The sequence below is a fragment of the Paramormyrops kingsleyae genome, chromosome 12, assembly GCF_048594095.1.
Source record: "Paramormyrops kingsleyae isolate MSU_618 chromosome 12, PKINGS_0.4, whole genome shotgun sequence".
Taxonomy (NCBI): Eukaryota; Metazoa; Chordata; class Actinopteri; order Osteoglossiformes; family Mormyridae; genus Paramormyrops; species Paramormyrops kingsleyae.
In genome coordinates, this window is record NC_132808.1 from 4,501,576 (window position 1) to 4,516,102 (window position 14,527).

The 14,527-nt window shown below is 48.1% G+C and overlaps 1 protein-coding gene across 9 annotated transcripts in view; it reads right to left on the reverse strand.

Moving 5' to 3' along the window:
• arap2 (ArfGAP with RhoGAP domain, ankyrin repeat and PH domain 2) overlaps positions 1-14,527 on the reverse strand; it is a 105,111-nt gene that overhangs the window by 42,382 nt on the left and 48,202 nt on the right. For all 9 annotated transcript variants that reach the window (XR_011994008.1, XM_072718522.1, XM_072718527.1 and 6 more), the window contains 5 exons: positions 14,370-14,476; positions 10,695-10,894; positions 8,501-8,586; positions 7,623-7,805; positions 1,692-1,866 (listed from right to left, as the gene is read on the reverse strand). Coding sequence is in view for 8 of the 9 variants with exons in the window: in XM_072718522.1 (XP_072574623.1) it covers positions 1,692-1,866; positions 7,623-7,805; positions 8,501-8,586; positions 10,695-10,894; positions 14,370-14,476 (751 nt within the window). In the remaining variant the exon portion in view is untranslated. The remainder of the gene's footprint in view (positions 1-1,691; positions 1,867-7,622; positions 7,806-8,500; positions 8,587-10,694; positions 10,895-14,369; positions 14,477-14,527) is intronic.

The window sequence follows — 14,527 nt, forward strand, 5'->3', positions numbered from 1 at the left end:
TGGGACTGCAAGCCAAAGCGCCCGCTCCATCATTGTCCCACCTCCTGACCACTGACAGCTGGAGTGCATGGGAGGGGGGGGAGGAGGAGGAGGGGACGACTATGGCATCTCCACCAGTCTTCCGGCCTCCCCTGAAATGACCTCATCCCAGAAGTCCATCCCAGTCAGTCATGTCGGTCCAAGAAAAACCCCACACATGCTTGACTCTCAACAGCTGTCTATCCGCATCCAGCAGGGGGCCTGTTATACTCCTGAAAACAGCAACTTCCCACGCCGCCCCACAGCCAGCGAACAGGAACAGCCCCTTACAGATGCATGACTGCTTCCTGAGCTTTCCTTCCCTTATTCATAGTAGCCAGTATGGTTCTTAAACTCCTGAGCCACAGTAACAAGTGATGGGGAGTGGCAGGGCTGTAACCAAAGGAAGCACAGTGGTATTCTGGGAAAAGCGTCCTGCCGCCTACCGCGATCTTCCCCAGATGCTACACAGGCTGATAGGAGGCACCACGGAGAGAAGCGCTGATAAGACATTCATGCTAATGCAAACTGCTACCCTTAGCTTATTCATTATACATACGCCTCCCCACTGCAAGGTGCGCTGTGGCATTTCAGAATGGTTAAGCCTCACACCGCAAAGACCATTTTTACATACACATAGTACAATTGGTGCCACACCTCTCCTGGAACGTTCCAAGTCCCCTAGGAGCAGGGGCGTCAGAAGCATTTTGAATGTGGGGGGACACACTGGAAAACAGCGCTGGGTGAAGTAATGTTTTATGTTAAATGTGGGGGGTCCAAATGAATAATTATGAAATGTGCGGGGGACACGTCCCCCTCAGATTTAATGGCGGCGACGCCCATGACAAGGAGGTCAAGCCAGCAGTCTGACAGAGAAACATGGACAGGCTAGAATGCACTTACAAGTCATAGAAACAGACACGACGCCGATCGCGTTTCTGTCAACGTGATCTGCTGATGATGGAAGCTTACGGCCTGAGTGCCATTGGGCCTGGCGCTCAAGAAGGGAGGTAGATATATGCCAGCAGCACTTGTCACATGACCTCCCTGAAGCTTTCAGCTGATGGGGCATCCTAACAGACAACACCTCCGTGTCCGAAGAAGGACATCGCGGCTGCGATATGGAGATTTACCCCCGCATTTTACCATGCATAAGTGAAAAATAAAACAAGGATATGTATTCAGACAGGCCCCCCTTAGACATCAGCGTATTTCAAGGTTGACAGTGCTATAATCATAGAAGGAGGTGAACAATTTCAGCAATCAGTCTGTTTTATTCCTTTCCATTTTAATCAGAATACAATTTCCTTGCTATTTGTTTTGTAGACAGGAGGCTGGTGTGGAGTGCAGTTACAGCAGAATAAAGCTTGCGGGCTCATCTGTCTGCTGGGGCAGAGGCCATCAAACACACAGCACTCGCTGCTATTTTATACATACAGCTGAGGGCAGCCGACATTGCAGATAACAAGGACAAATATACTTGCTTCCCCTTAACAAAGTCATGGCTGTTGTCTGACTGCTTTGCACTGGTATCCTTCAGTGAGCCATTTTCCAGCTGCATAAAATGGCCAAAACATGAACCGCTGCCATTAAGCTAAATGGCCAAACGCCAACGTAATGGGCCACACTGACATGGAGCCTTGTGATTGGTGAGGTGTGGTGGCCCCGCCTACCTGACAGCTTGTTGTGGTAGAGGAACTCCATCTGCAGGTGCTGGCCAGCCTTCTGTGCCAGCAGGTAGGGCGTGGAGTAGGTGGGGTCGCCCGTAGCGCTCATGACATCAGCCCCGCTGAACACCAGGCGCATAGTGAGCAGGAGGTCCGGCTGCACCACGGCAGCACATAGGGCCTAAGCGTGAGGGAGGGTGCACGGTTACGCACTGGTGCACAGGTATGCAGTCACACATGCACATACATACACACACACACACATGAAAATGCATAATCCAAGCCACACTCAGACACACGGTGTGCTCACTGTGTCTGTCCTCAATCAAGAACCACTGCTGGAATATGTCTGTAACACCAGGAATTAATATGGAGTTCCCTGTCACAGAGACACATACAGACATAATCATAAACGAACAGACACATATACAGGCACATAAACACAGACAGACATACACATAAACAGATACACACACACTCAAACATACCCACACATAAACACAGACAGACAGACAGACATAACACACACACACAGTAACACATACAGACACGTAAATACAGACAGACACACACAAACACACACACAGATACACACTATGGCCCTGTTCACACCTGGTATTAACATGTGTCTTGGGTGATCCGATCACAAGTGGACAGCGTTAAATACAGGTGTGAATGCACCCAGACCCTACTGAAAACGCATCGAGATCCAATCACTCAAACCACATTCAGAGGTGGTCTGGGACACATATGGCCACATTGTTATAGCAGGGTGAACGTGAATGTGTCCCTGGGCGCATTGAAGGACCGCCTACTCAGCTGATGTCCACGTGTGCTCACTGTGTCTGTCCTCAATCAAGAACCACTGCTGGAATATGTCTGTAACACCAGGAATTAATATGGAGTTCCCTGTCACAGAGACACATACAGACATAATCATAAACGAACAGACACACATACAGGCACATAAACACAGACAGACATACACATAAACAGATACACACACACTCAAACATACCCACACATAAACACAGACAGACAGACATGCTTCCGTGTGCTCACAGCGGAAGAACGTATGTACTCATTAAACATGCGAGCGGTATTTGACATATGATTTATGTCAGAATGTCTGCCAGTGCATTGTGAATAACAATGTTTTTTTCTTTTTTTACAACACCAAAAAATCAGTTTGCATATACTACAGTTTTTTTTTAATATCGGACTGTCCCGACCTATTTGCATGAAAACGTTGTCAAAGTGCACATTATTAATGTTCCATGCAAAATCGGGAAAATAAATTGTGTAAGTGATTTATTAAATATGTTTTGAAATTTGAGCAGATCATATATTTAATGCAGTCTTTGATGAAGCTTCTGTATTTATGTCAAAGCTGCTCCACGCTTTATTAATATTGGTGAAACGTGCCAGTAAAAATTGCATGAATGCAAAATTAGAGCACGTAGGTAAGAATGTGCGTTCAATAGCCTAGATAATGGATATGCTAATAGAAACATATAATAATAGTGTGATTGTTTATATAGTTTCATACTAGGCTGTCCGGGTCTTGAACTACTTTGCTCCTTTTATTTCACTTTCTCCAATTCAGACATATAATTCAGGGTATCAGACAAAACAATGAACCTCTTGGTTGAAATTTTCACAAATTTTTAGGTTCATTGGCTATGATAAAAAGCAAAAATATTATCATATGACAATGAACATAATGCATTACACACTGAACCCTTTGCCCTCGAATAGAAAAGTAATGAAATGTATGCCTACAACGTGAAAAGTTGAACTTTATTGTGAAAAATAGTTTGCATTATCTAAGAAATCACATTTGCTTTACGCGAAATAATATTTAGAATGACTGTTGAATGAAAATCACAATCTTATTATGAAATACAATTTAAAGTCTATACATAGAAGATTAAGTAAGTATTAAGAAATTTCTTAAGTATTAAGAAATATAATGCCTGTTATGGAATTATTGAAAGATATAAGAACACATTAATTACTTAAATATTTATTAATTGATTTATTATTTTTTATATAGATATATTTGTATTTTTAAAGTATTATGGTGTTCATTACAAACATCTTAAGCGATATGTCTACCCTGAAATACGCCAATAGCTTTTGATTTCTTCTTCTCCTTCTTTTAATGTTTGGCAGATTCTGCATACGAAAGTGATTTACATGCTTATTTAAATAAGTTGCGGTAAAGTGAGATCTGATTACAAGCGTCACTCGAGACAAATGTGGAGAGGCATGTTAATGCCAGGTGTGAACAGACGTATTTAACGCTGTCCACTTGTGATCCGATCACCCAGGACGCAAGTTAATACCAGGTGGCCTTAAAGAAGGCTGGAGTTCAGTATCCAAAATGCATGTCTCTGCTTCTCTTAAAATAATGATGCCTGCCATCCTCAGTGACCAGAACAGCAGTCCTTCAGCTTTAAACAGGTTGCTGGGAAGGAAAGGGGACAAAGTCTGTGGCCTGAAGTCCCACTTGATCATTTGAGAACGTTATAACACAACACACAGACAGAAGGCAGAGCCTGGGTACACTTAGAGCCACGGCCCGCTTAGAGCCACAGCACGCTTAGGGCGGCAGCACGCTTAGGGTCACAGCACGCTTAGAGCCTCAGCATGCTTAGGGCAGCAGCACGCTTAGAGCCTCAGCACGCTTAGGGCGGCAGCACGCTTAGAGCCACAGCACGCTTAGGGCGGCAGCACGCTTAGGGTCGCAGCACGCTTAGGGCGGCAGCACGCTTAGAGCCTCAGCATGCTTAGGGCAGCAGCACGCTTAGAGCCTCAGCACGCTTAGGGCGGCAGCACGCTTAGAGCCTCAGCACGGTTAGGGCGGCAGCACGCTTAGGGCGGCAGCACGCTTAGGGTCGCAGCACGCTTAGGGCGGCAGCACGCTTAGGGTCACAGCACGCTTAGAGCCTCAGCATGCTTAGGGCAGCAGCACGCTTAGAGCCTCAGCATGCTTAGGGCAGCAGCACGCTTAGAGCCTCAGCACGCTTAGGGCGGCAGCACGCTTAGAGCCACAGCATGCTTAGGGCGGCAGCACGCTTAGAGCCTCAGCACGCTTAGGGTCGCAGCACGCTTAGGGCGGCAGCACGCTTAGAGCCTCAGCACGCTTAGGGTCGCAGCACGCTTAGGGCGGCAGCACGCTTAGGGTCGCAGCACGCTTAGGGCGGCAGCACGCTTAGGGTCACAGCACGCTTAGAGCCTCAGCATGCTTAGGGCAGCAGCACGCTTAGAGCCTCAGCACGCTTAGGGCGGCAGCACGCTTAGAGCCTCAGCATGCTTAGGGCGGCAGCACGCTTAGAGCCTCAGCACGCTTAGGGCGGCAGCACGCTTAGGGTCGCAGCACGTTTAGGGCTGTAGCACGCTTAGGGTTACAGCACGCTTAGGGTGGCAGCACGCTTAGAGCCTCAGCATGCTTAGGGCGGCAGCACGCTTAGAGCCTCAGCACGCTTAGGGTCGCAGCACGCTTAGGGCGGCAGCACGCTTAGGGCGGCAGCACGCTTAGAGCCTCAGCACGCTTAGGGCGGCAGCACGCTTAGGGTCGCAGCACGTTTAGGGCTGTAGCACGCTTAGGGTTACAGCACGCTTAGGGTGGCAGCACGCTTAGAGCCTCAGCATGCTTAGGGCGGCAGCACGCTTAGAGCCTCAGCATGCTTAGAGCCACAGCACACTTAGGGTCACAGCACGTTTAGGGCCAAGCCAGGGCACGCACAAGGCCAAGTTAGGGCACACTTACAGTCGCAGCATGCTTAGGGCCGAGCCATAGCATGATTAGAGCTGCAGCAAACTTACAGGCAAGCCGAGGCACGCTTAAGGTCGAGCTATGACACGCTTAGCTGCAGCAAGGTTAGGGCCGCAGCATGCTTAGGGCTGAGCTGTAGCATGGTTTGAGCCACAGCATGCTTAGGGCCGAGCAGTAGTGCGCTTAGAGCTGCAGCATGCTTTGTACTGAGCTGTAGCATGCTTTGAGCCATAGCATGCTTAGGGCCGAGCAGTAGCGCGCTTAGAGCCGCAGTACGCTTAGGGCTGCAGCATGCTTTATACTGAGCTGTAGCACGCTTAGAGCCGTAGCACAATTAGGGCCACAGCATGATTAGGGCCAAGCTGCGGCACAGTTAGGGCCAAGCAGCAGCACACTTAGAGCCATGGCACGCTAACAGAAATACACACATTGCTGAATACAGTAATACTGCAGGCTTACTTAAGCTCTACCACTTAGCAGCATTTCAGGGCATTAAAGTAGGGTTCAAAAGTCTGAGACCACACTGGAAAACTGCCATTTCCTTAATTTAATCCTAGAAATAAACAAAGTTTAGGCAAGGGCCAAGAATACCAGCATTTCACAGTGGATCACTGGAAAAAGGTCTTGTTTACTTATGCGATTTGCTGATGAAATGTGAGACATAGGGCAGTAATGACCTCAACCTCATCAAACATTTATGGGGACACCTGAAGACCAAGAAGTCATGCATTCAGTAACGTCATGAGATGCTCTTTGTGGAGTAATATGTAGAGTCACTGGCATTTATTAAATATGATGAAATCCTGGAATTCAACTAATCAAACTGTTATGCTGATTATACAATTTATAATGACTAATTTCATATTTAATCAGAAAAGAATGCAAAGTAGAAACATTTTCACTAGTTGTCTCAGACTTTTGGACCCTGCTGTACATGTGCAATCTGCTTAGGACTTACTTCACAGTTTAAGTGTTTCGAGGAAGTACTACTCATTCTCTGTCAATCATCGGCATACCCTGGGCATTACAGCGTTCATTCATGTAGAATTTCTGAGTGCCAGGGCACCTGTCAAGGTTCAGTACTTTAATTTTCCAAAAACCCACAGAACTGAGATAAGGACCAGGGGAGTGTAGGTGATGGCAAAATGCTGACTGGGAACTGTATTTAAACTACCAGCGATCATGATTTATACATATTGTGAATAGATGCAGGTCCCTCAACATGAAAACCAGCATCTGGACTTATCCAGTGACTTTCCTATAACCACCACACCATGGACTGATGCACGTCTGTGCCTCACCAACAACATGCCCACCCTCCCACCCGGTGGGGACTGGGGCAGATAAACCCACACACGCGTATCACTGTTTTATAATTCACGAGTCGCACCCACGCCGTGCCACTCAGGTTGCTGGCACCCTTTAAAACGGGCCGTCTGACACCCCCCTCCCCCCACTCACACACTCCTGAGACACTTTATTCCTTCTGACAATCTCTCTTTCATCACCAAATTTACACCTCCCTGGCTCGTGTGTGACGCACCAACACACAGAGAGATAAGTGACACTGTGGCATTGCTGTTGTGGATCTTAATCCACTTTTCCACTTTGAAAATTCTCTCCTTCTCGCCCTCCTTCTCACTCTCCTTCTCTCTCGCTCTCTCTCTCTCTCCCCCTACTTCCAGTCCCACTAGAACAATGAAAGGGATCATCCTTGCTTATGCTGACACCAGTGCAAAAAAAAACACTTGGGGGGTAATAAACACAATCAGGCCCGCTTTCACCAAAGGTCCGTGATGAATAAACACGATATATGGGGCTCGCCGGCCCCAGGCTGCTTATTTGTAAACACCGGGATCCTTGTGACCGGGCGGCTGTCGGCTCCCTGCAAGGAACAGCATACATTCAGGAGATGAACGGCCCCAGGGTGCTCGCTTTACTCGAAACTCCGCAAAACACCGCCTTATTTTTCTAACTGTCAAGTCCAGAGCCCTGGGAAGGCCGCAGCTCGGATGCAGCGGAGCAGGGATCATCGTGAGGGCTTGGCGGTGACCATGATGACCACCTCCTGCCCATTTATTCAGAGGGCGTCCCCGGAAATTTCCCCCAGCAATTCACCCACCAGCGTCCCTGAGACCAGTCGGAACCCTGCCCACCTTGTTGAGCTCCTCCTGGCTCTGGAGGCCCTCCAGCGTGCGCGTGTACTTCCGTTCCCAGTACTTCCTGCGTACGAAGGCAGCCCGCCGCTCTGGAGCTGCCCCAGGCTGTAGCTCCTCCTCCGGGGACAGGTTCGCCACCCAGAAGAGGTTGGCGTTCTTGTTGCCGATGGTGAGAAAGAGCTGCCAAGAAGAGAGGTGGAAGATTTGGGCACTGGGTAGGGGTGGGGGGCATTAAACAAAAGCACCCCCGTCAGGCCCAGCTAGTGGGGCATGTGAAGATGGACAGGAGATCTCAAGAGCCCCCCCCCCCCCCGACTCACTGTAACACCACAGCACACACAGTCTTCTATCTGCTAATATCATTCAAGTACAGAAGAGTTTCAGCTGTTGATAAATCTCACAACTACCAAACACTGCCTGCAACTAGTCACTAAATATAACAGCCAAATTCCGTCTATAGAGATCAATTGAGTCTCGTTTAGGGTGATTTCTGCAGATTCAGGGTTTGTTTTCATCAAGGCCAGCTTGATAAATAGAAATAACAGAAAATCATAAACACGCCCAAGTCCTATCAAGGGACTTCAGGAAGCCACAGCTGCTCAATAAAAATGACGCTTAAACCTGCAGGTTTGTAATACCACACATGGGAAGAGGAGATGGGTGCAACTCTCTGCCATCAGGCCCATAAATATCAGAATTACAACTATAGGTCCATAAATACCGGCCAGCATCAGCGTAGCAGAGATTTTGAGACACAACTTAATAATTTAGATGCACAGGTCATTTTAATGAGGGATGAATGAAGCCAAATTTAACATTGGGGAGTACAGGTCCCCCTGCCCCCCCATTTCCCAGCCATTCCACATGCAGCCTACCTCCACCAGTTCATTGCTCCAGATGCTGTGGTCCAGTTTGAGGCTTCGCACCTGAGAGATGCTGGAACCCAGTGACCTGTGCTGACCTGAGGACAAAGCGAATATGTGACACCTCCGCCTCTACTGCAGAAGAAGCAGCGATTAACTGGGAAAGGCCTTAATTACAATAGATTCATAATTAATAATGTTATGCTGCATCAGTCACTCATCAGAATTTGAGTTATAAAAGTAAAATAAAATAAAGATAAATTATGTATACAGCTAAAAAAAAACACAAATAAGCAATATCCCATATCTGTATTGTCCATCAAAGGACTATGGGTATTAAAATTGCAGCTGATTTAGCTTTTGTCAAATTAAATGATAAAAAAGTGCAAATTTGCCTTTTCTACAGTGTGTCCTTCTGATATGAGGGAAAAAATATAAAAGGGGAAAACGTAAGATAACAGCCACTCTGCTGATGAATGGGACTGAAAACAAAAAGGGGTATAAGGAGAGACTCACACACCTCATGGACAGGGTGTAAGGACAGGAGGAGACACACTTTGCACAGGTGGGGTGTAAGGAGACGCACACCCCGCTCAGATGGAGCATAAGGATGGGAAGAGATGCACACCCTGTATGGCTGGGGAGTAAGGACAGGAGGGGACGCACAACCCATAGAGGCAGGGTGTAAGGGTGGGAGGAGACGCACACCCCACAGAGCCAGGGTGTAAGGGTGGGAGGAGACGCACACCCCATAGAGGCAGGGTGTAAGGGTGGGAGGAGACGCACACCCCACAGAACCAGGGTGTAAGGGTGGGAGGAGACGCACACCACATAGAGGCAGGGTGTAAGGGTGGGAGGAGACGCACACCCCATAGAGCCAGGGTGTAAGGGTGGGAGGAGACGCACACCCCATAGAGGCAGGGTGTAAGGGTGGGAGGAGACGCACACCACATAGAGGCAGGGTGTAAGGGTGGGAGGAGACGCACACCACATAGAGGCAGGGTGTAAGGGTGGGAGGAGACGCACACCCCATAGAGGCAGGGTGTAAGGGTGGGAGGAGACGCACACCACATAGAGGCAGGGTGTAAGGGTGGGAGGAGACGCACACCCCATAGAGGCAGGGTGTAAGGGTGGGAGGAGACGCACACCCCATAGAGGCAGGGTGTAAGGGTGGGAGGAGACGCACACCCCATAGAGCCAGGGTGTAAGGGTGGGAGGAGACGCACACCCCATAGAGCCAGGGTGTAAGGGTGGGAGGAGACGCACACCCCATAGAGCCAGGGTGTAAGGGTGGGAGGAGACGCACACCCCATAGAGGCAGGGTGTAAGGGTGGGAGGAGACGCACACCCCATAGAGGCAGGGTGTAAGGGTGGGAGGAGACGCACACCCCATAGAGGCAGGGTGTAAGGGTGGGAGGAGACGCACACCCCATAGAGGCAGGGTGTAAGGGTGGGAGGAGATGCCCAGTCAGTTACTGAGGCCTTCACAACTCGTTAAGGATTCAAAAGAAAACACTGCACAATTAAGTGTACTTAATGAGTTTTTCAATGCAATTAAACACCTAGATAAGTTTCACTTTGCTAAAGTGCTTCATAGCCCATGAATACCCGCTTGCATCGTTTCCATGGAAACAGGCGTGGGCTTGCTGCAGTTGTGCATATATTACGATTCTGAATAACATGCATGCTGGTTGCTGTAATACTCTGATTCAGAAAGAATATTTATTTCTTCTGTAATGTCATGCTGGCAAAGTCTTTCTGAAATCCATCACCGTTTTGTCAGCATGACGCTTCCCTCTAAAGGAATCCCTGACCAGTCCTAAGTGGACGGGCAATTAGATGCGGATGGCTGGATGGACCCAAGCAATATCACCCCAGAAACACTGTGATGACCCACAGATCCTCAGCCGAATCAGTTCCTCGTGGCTCCATGTATTGACATCTTCTCAAAAAGACATCAAAGGCCCCAACGGCAAACTCGGCACGGGTTCCCCCTCAGGAATCAGCACTTCCCAGAAAAAAGAAAACACCCGTAGCTGTGGGGTGAAGCACGACTGCAGAGAGGCAAGGTCACGTCCAGCACGAATGATCCATCAGGCAGTGAGCAGGAGTGTGGTGACAGTTAAGAGGCTGGGGGGGGGGGGGGGGGGGGGTGAGGCATTAAGTTGGAGAGAAATAGCATTTCAGAGAGTTCAATCTTTATTACCTGCACACTTCTTACAAATGACAACTCCCAGATTGATGGACGCCCATTGCGGCAACGGCGATGAACAATCCGCACAGCTCCGATTGGACTTATTGAACCAGATCTTCTCAGCCACTTCATAATCGGAGAGAGTTTCGGCTATCGATTCCTGGACCGCTTCAATCCACTCCTCCTTCTCCCTTTCCGACTCTGCCGTGAAGCTGCAACGATTCAGTTTTTTTCCACTATTTAGTCATTGATTCAGAGTCCAGTTAAACAGTACATACCACTGGCCGTGTTCAGGTACCGAGAGGTTTCCGTCTTTCTGTACACGTGCACGCATGTGTAAGCGTGTGTGTGTGCATCAGCTGTGTACCTACGAGCCTGTTTGCATGTTTGGGTGTGTGTGTGTGTGTGTGTGCGTGCATATACATGTGTTTACATGACTGATTACCTTTCACAACAACCATAACAACCTGTCTTACTCTGGCCCCAAATCTGACTGGACCTTTTAAATCCATCAGACATATTTCACACTGTGTATGAGTATTACACTGAAGTTAATTATATCAGCCAAACTTTATTCTTTAGGTAGCTCTGGAAGTACTGTATACTCACAAAATGATTGGTAAATCTTTCTCTGCTCCTGTTATTTCTGACCTTGTCTCAGTTTTCTGTTGTTATGGCAATTTGCACCAACACAGGGCAGAGCCTGATATCGGCATCATCAAAGGACTGGGTGAATCACCGAGGCACCGTGGTGCATCTGCTGTGCATCTGAAGCGTGTGGGATGAGCTCGAGCAGGATGACGACTGGCCCTAGGCTTCCATCTCCTCAGTGCCCGACGCCTGCCACACGTGGCGGCGTTTTATCCTGCGTACTCGCTGCTTTCCAGAAACTTCCATGATTTTTTAACTCACTCAGAGAGCATATGTTTCAAAAATACTTTTTTAAAGGGAATTCTGTCAGAGCAAGCCACAACAAAAGGCACATTTTTTTTGCAATTTCAGCAGACGTGCTATAGAGTGCTACTCTTAAGTTTCAAAATTCAGTACTACTGACTTTTCAGTAGTCAAGAGGATGTCTTTGAGAAAAACTTAAAAATAAGTAAATCAACAACTGAGCTCTGCCCAAAAACACAGTTTCACAAAAACATGAGGGGACTCCTCTGCAATATCATCAAGGCGTGACGAAGACGCATATTTACACGGTCATTTTTACCAGCAGTGCTCTCCATAGCCAAGTCAGCTGATGCTGCTGGGGATAAACTAGATCATGTTGTCCTTCATCTACTCAATTTACCAACAAGACCCCAATTACATACGGCCATTAAAATCCTTAGGAGAGGATGGGGGCACGACTCCTGTAAATATATATATACAGGAGGGGGGGTGGGGTTGGGGGGTTAGGTCCTTAGGAGAGGATGGGGGCACGACGCCTGTAAATATATATATATATATATATACGGGGGGGGGGGTTGGGGGGTAAGGTCCTTAGGAGAGGATGGGGGCACCAAGGAGGAGGCAGGGCATGGTACTTTGTCTCAGCGCATATCTTGGTCTATTTTAAGATGGCTGGCTCCACCCCCACATCAATCCAGGGATCTTGCACTAACCCCCCTCCCCACTCACACACAAAAAATGGCCAGCCAGTTACACAGAGTACAGAGACAAGGAAAATTCTGAAATCCAACGGCAGCCCTGATACAACAATCAATATCCAGCTGTTGGGTCTTAATTTGTCCTCCCCATTCCCGGCCTGCAGGGGGCGGGCCTGAGCACAAAATACTTCACAGGGCCTCACTGAGGCCGGTCCGAGGAAGGGAGCCTCGTCTCCCTGTACGGAACACAACAGCTACACTTTGGCATGTTTCCACCAGCAGTGTGGGAGGCAGAACCGTCATCACATTTAAACGTGATTATTTCACACCCGGGGACTCGACGTCACGCAGAAATGTCACAGAGGAAGCACCCGCTTCAAAACACGCCACCCTCAACTGCAGAAGGGTCCTCGTGTCCTGACACTGCAGCCGCGCCGAGGAAATTCATTACGGCGACGGAGCCAAAGTCAATTTCCTGCACGCGCTCCTGCGCTGGTCAGCCACGGGGCGTGGGGGGGGGGCACCAGCCTGGGGGACGCGGGAGAAATAAATGTGCCTGTTGTTTTGGTGGTCGATTAGGACAAAATGGGCAAGATAAGAGGCTTATGCCTAGAGGACACTTTTAAAAGGAACAAGGTGAATGAAAGTAATAATCCATAAAAAGGGGATTAGTGCGAGTGCAGCCGGACCCAGTCAGCTACCCCAGGGCTGGCTGCTTGCTGGGCTTCTATCAGGTTAGCAGAACGTTTCCAATTAAACCCTTCCTTCTTTATTTTAGTAGAGTAAGTGTGATCTTTTTCATCCAAGCTACTGCCCTGTAATATTCCTGCTACCCGTGTTCCAAAACACTCTGGTATCCGGTGTCCACACCACAGCAGCAAGCTGAACGCAAGAATACATTTTAGAATAAAAAAAAAAACAGCTTTATGTTTCAATTTACTGAGCTCAACAGGAAAAAAAAATGCCTCTCAGTAAATTCCATTCAACATATAAATGTGAGTCAGTGTTGCATGTGATCATAACTTTAATAGCATTACACAACTAATTAAAAATAGATGAAAAGTTTGTCAAGGTAGAAATAAACAAGCTCACGCCAGCCCAGATTAGAAGCCCAAGGCAGGAAACGCCCGCAGCGGGTTTGCATGCATCGCCGCTCTGCTCTTAGAGGGGCCTCCAGCATCAGACACCTTCACCCAAGGCCACAAGGGGGTGCTGTGTGTCACAGAAGGTTATGACCCTGTGCCCATGATCAGAAGGTCGCTGGTTCAAATCCCTTGGCTGGCAGAGTGAGGTCACCACTGGACCCTTGACCTGGCCCTTAACCCCACTGCTCCCAGGATTGTCTGACCCTGCACTCTGATCCTCACCCATTTACCACTTTGGACAAAAGTATCCAATAAATAAATATATAAAGTATACAGCCATTTTCTATTCTCTATTCTCTAGCTTTAGGCCAGTGTGACCCCTAAACTGATAAATGTAAATGAGCGGAAACAAGAGGAGCCACTGACAGGCTAATCAAAATAGATCCCCCCCCCCCCCCCAGGAATATCCATTTACTCCGGAATATCCATTTTTGAGAGTTTCGTTAAGAAAGTCAGAATTCCTGAGGACATTCGGAAACTGGCCCCTTAGGTCTGCGACTTACTCAGTAATAACTATTAATTCATAACTTAACAAAATAAACCAACATACTCAGCGAGTATGTTTATCATTTGACCAGTTCTGTAGCATGCTAAGCAGTAACCATCCATGCCTTATTTAATCATCTCTCGACCTTCTCATTTAGTCAGGTGTGTGGGTCATTCGACAGATACACTCAGCTGGTTGTTTATTTGTGTCTAGTTCATCCCAGAGGCACTTTGATACGCTACCATTCGTGTGTATGACTTTGCATGTATTCATCTTACTGAAACAACAAATAAAATCGACACAAACTAAATACTGAAAGTAAAATTATTACGAAATTACCGTATATAAACAGCACATGAGAATAGAGATTTAAAAGTCTAGATGAGGCTGGTCCTGTGGTAACTACAGGGCGGGGTCACACGCACAAAAGCAGAGCGAGGGCACAAGAGGGCGACAGGCTTACCAGAAGTTTTTAAAGGGGGTATTAATCTCGAAGCCCTTTCGCTCCACATCCTTCACGTGGGCGGCAGCCAGCTCCACAATGGCCACCCCGATCCCGGCTTTGAAGTCCTTGAAGAGAGCACACACACGTATCCATACAATGAGCAGTGCAGACAGGAG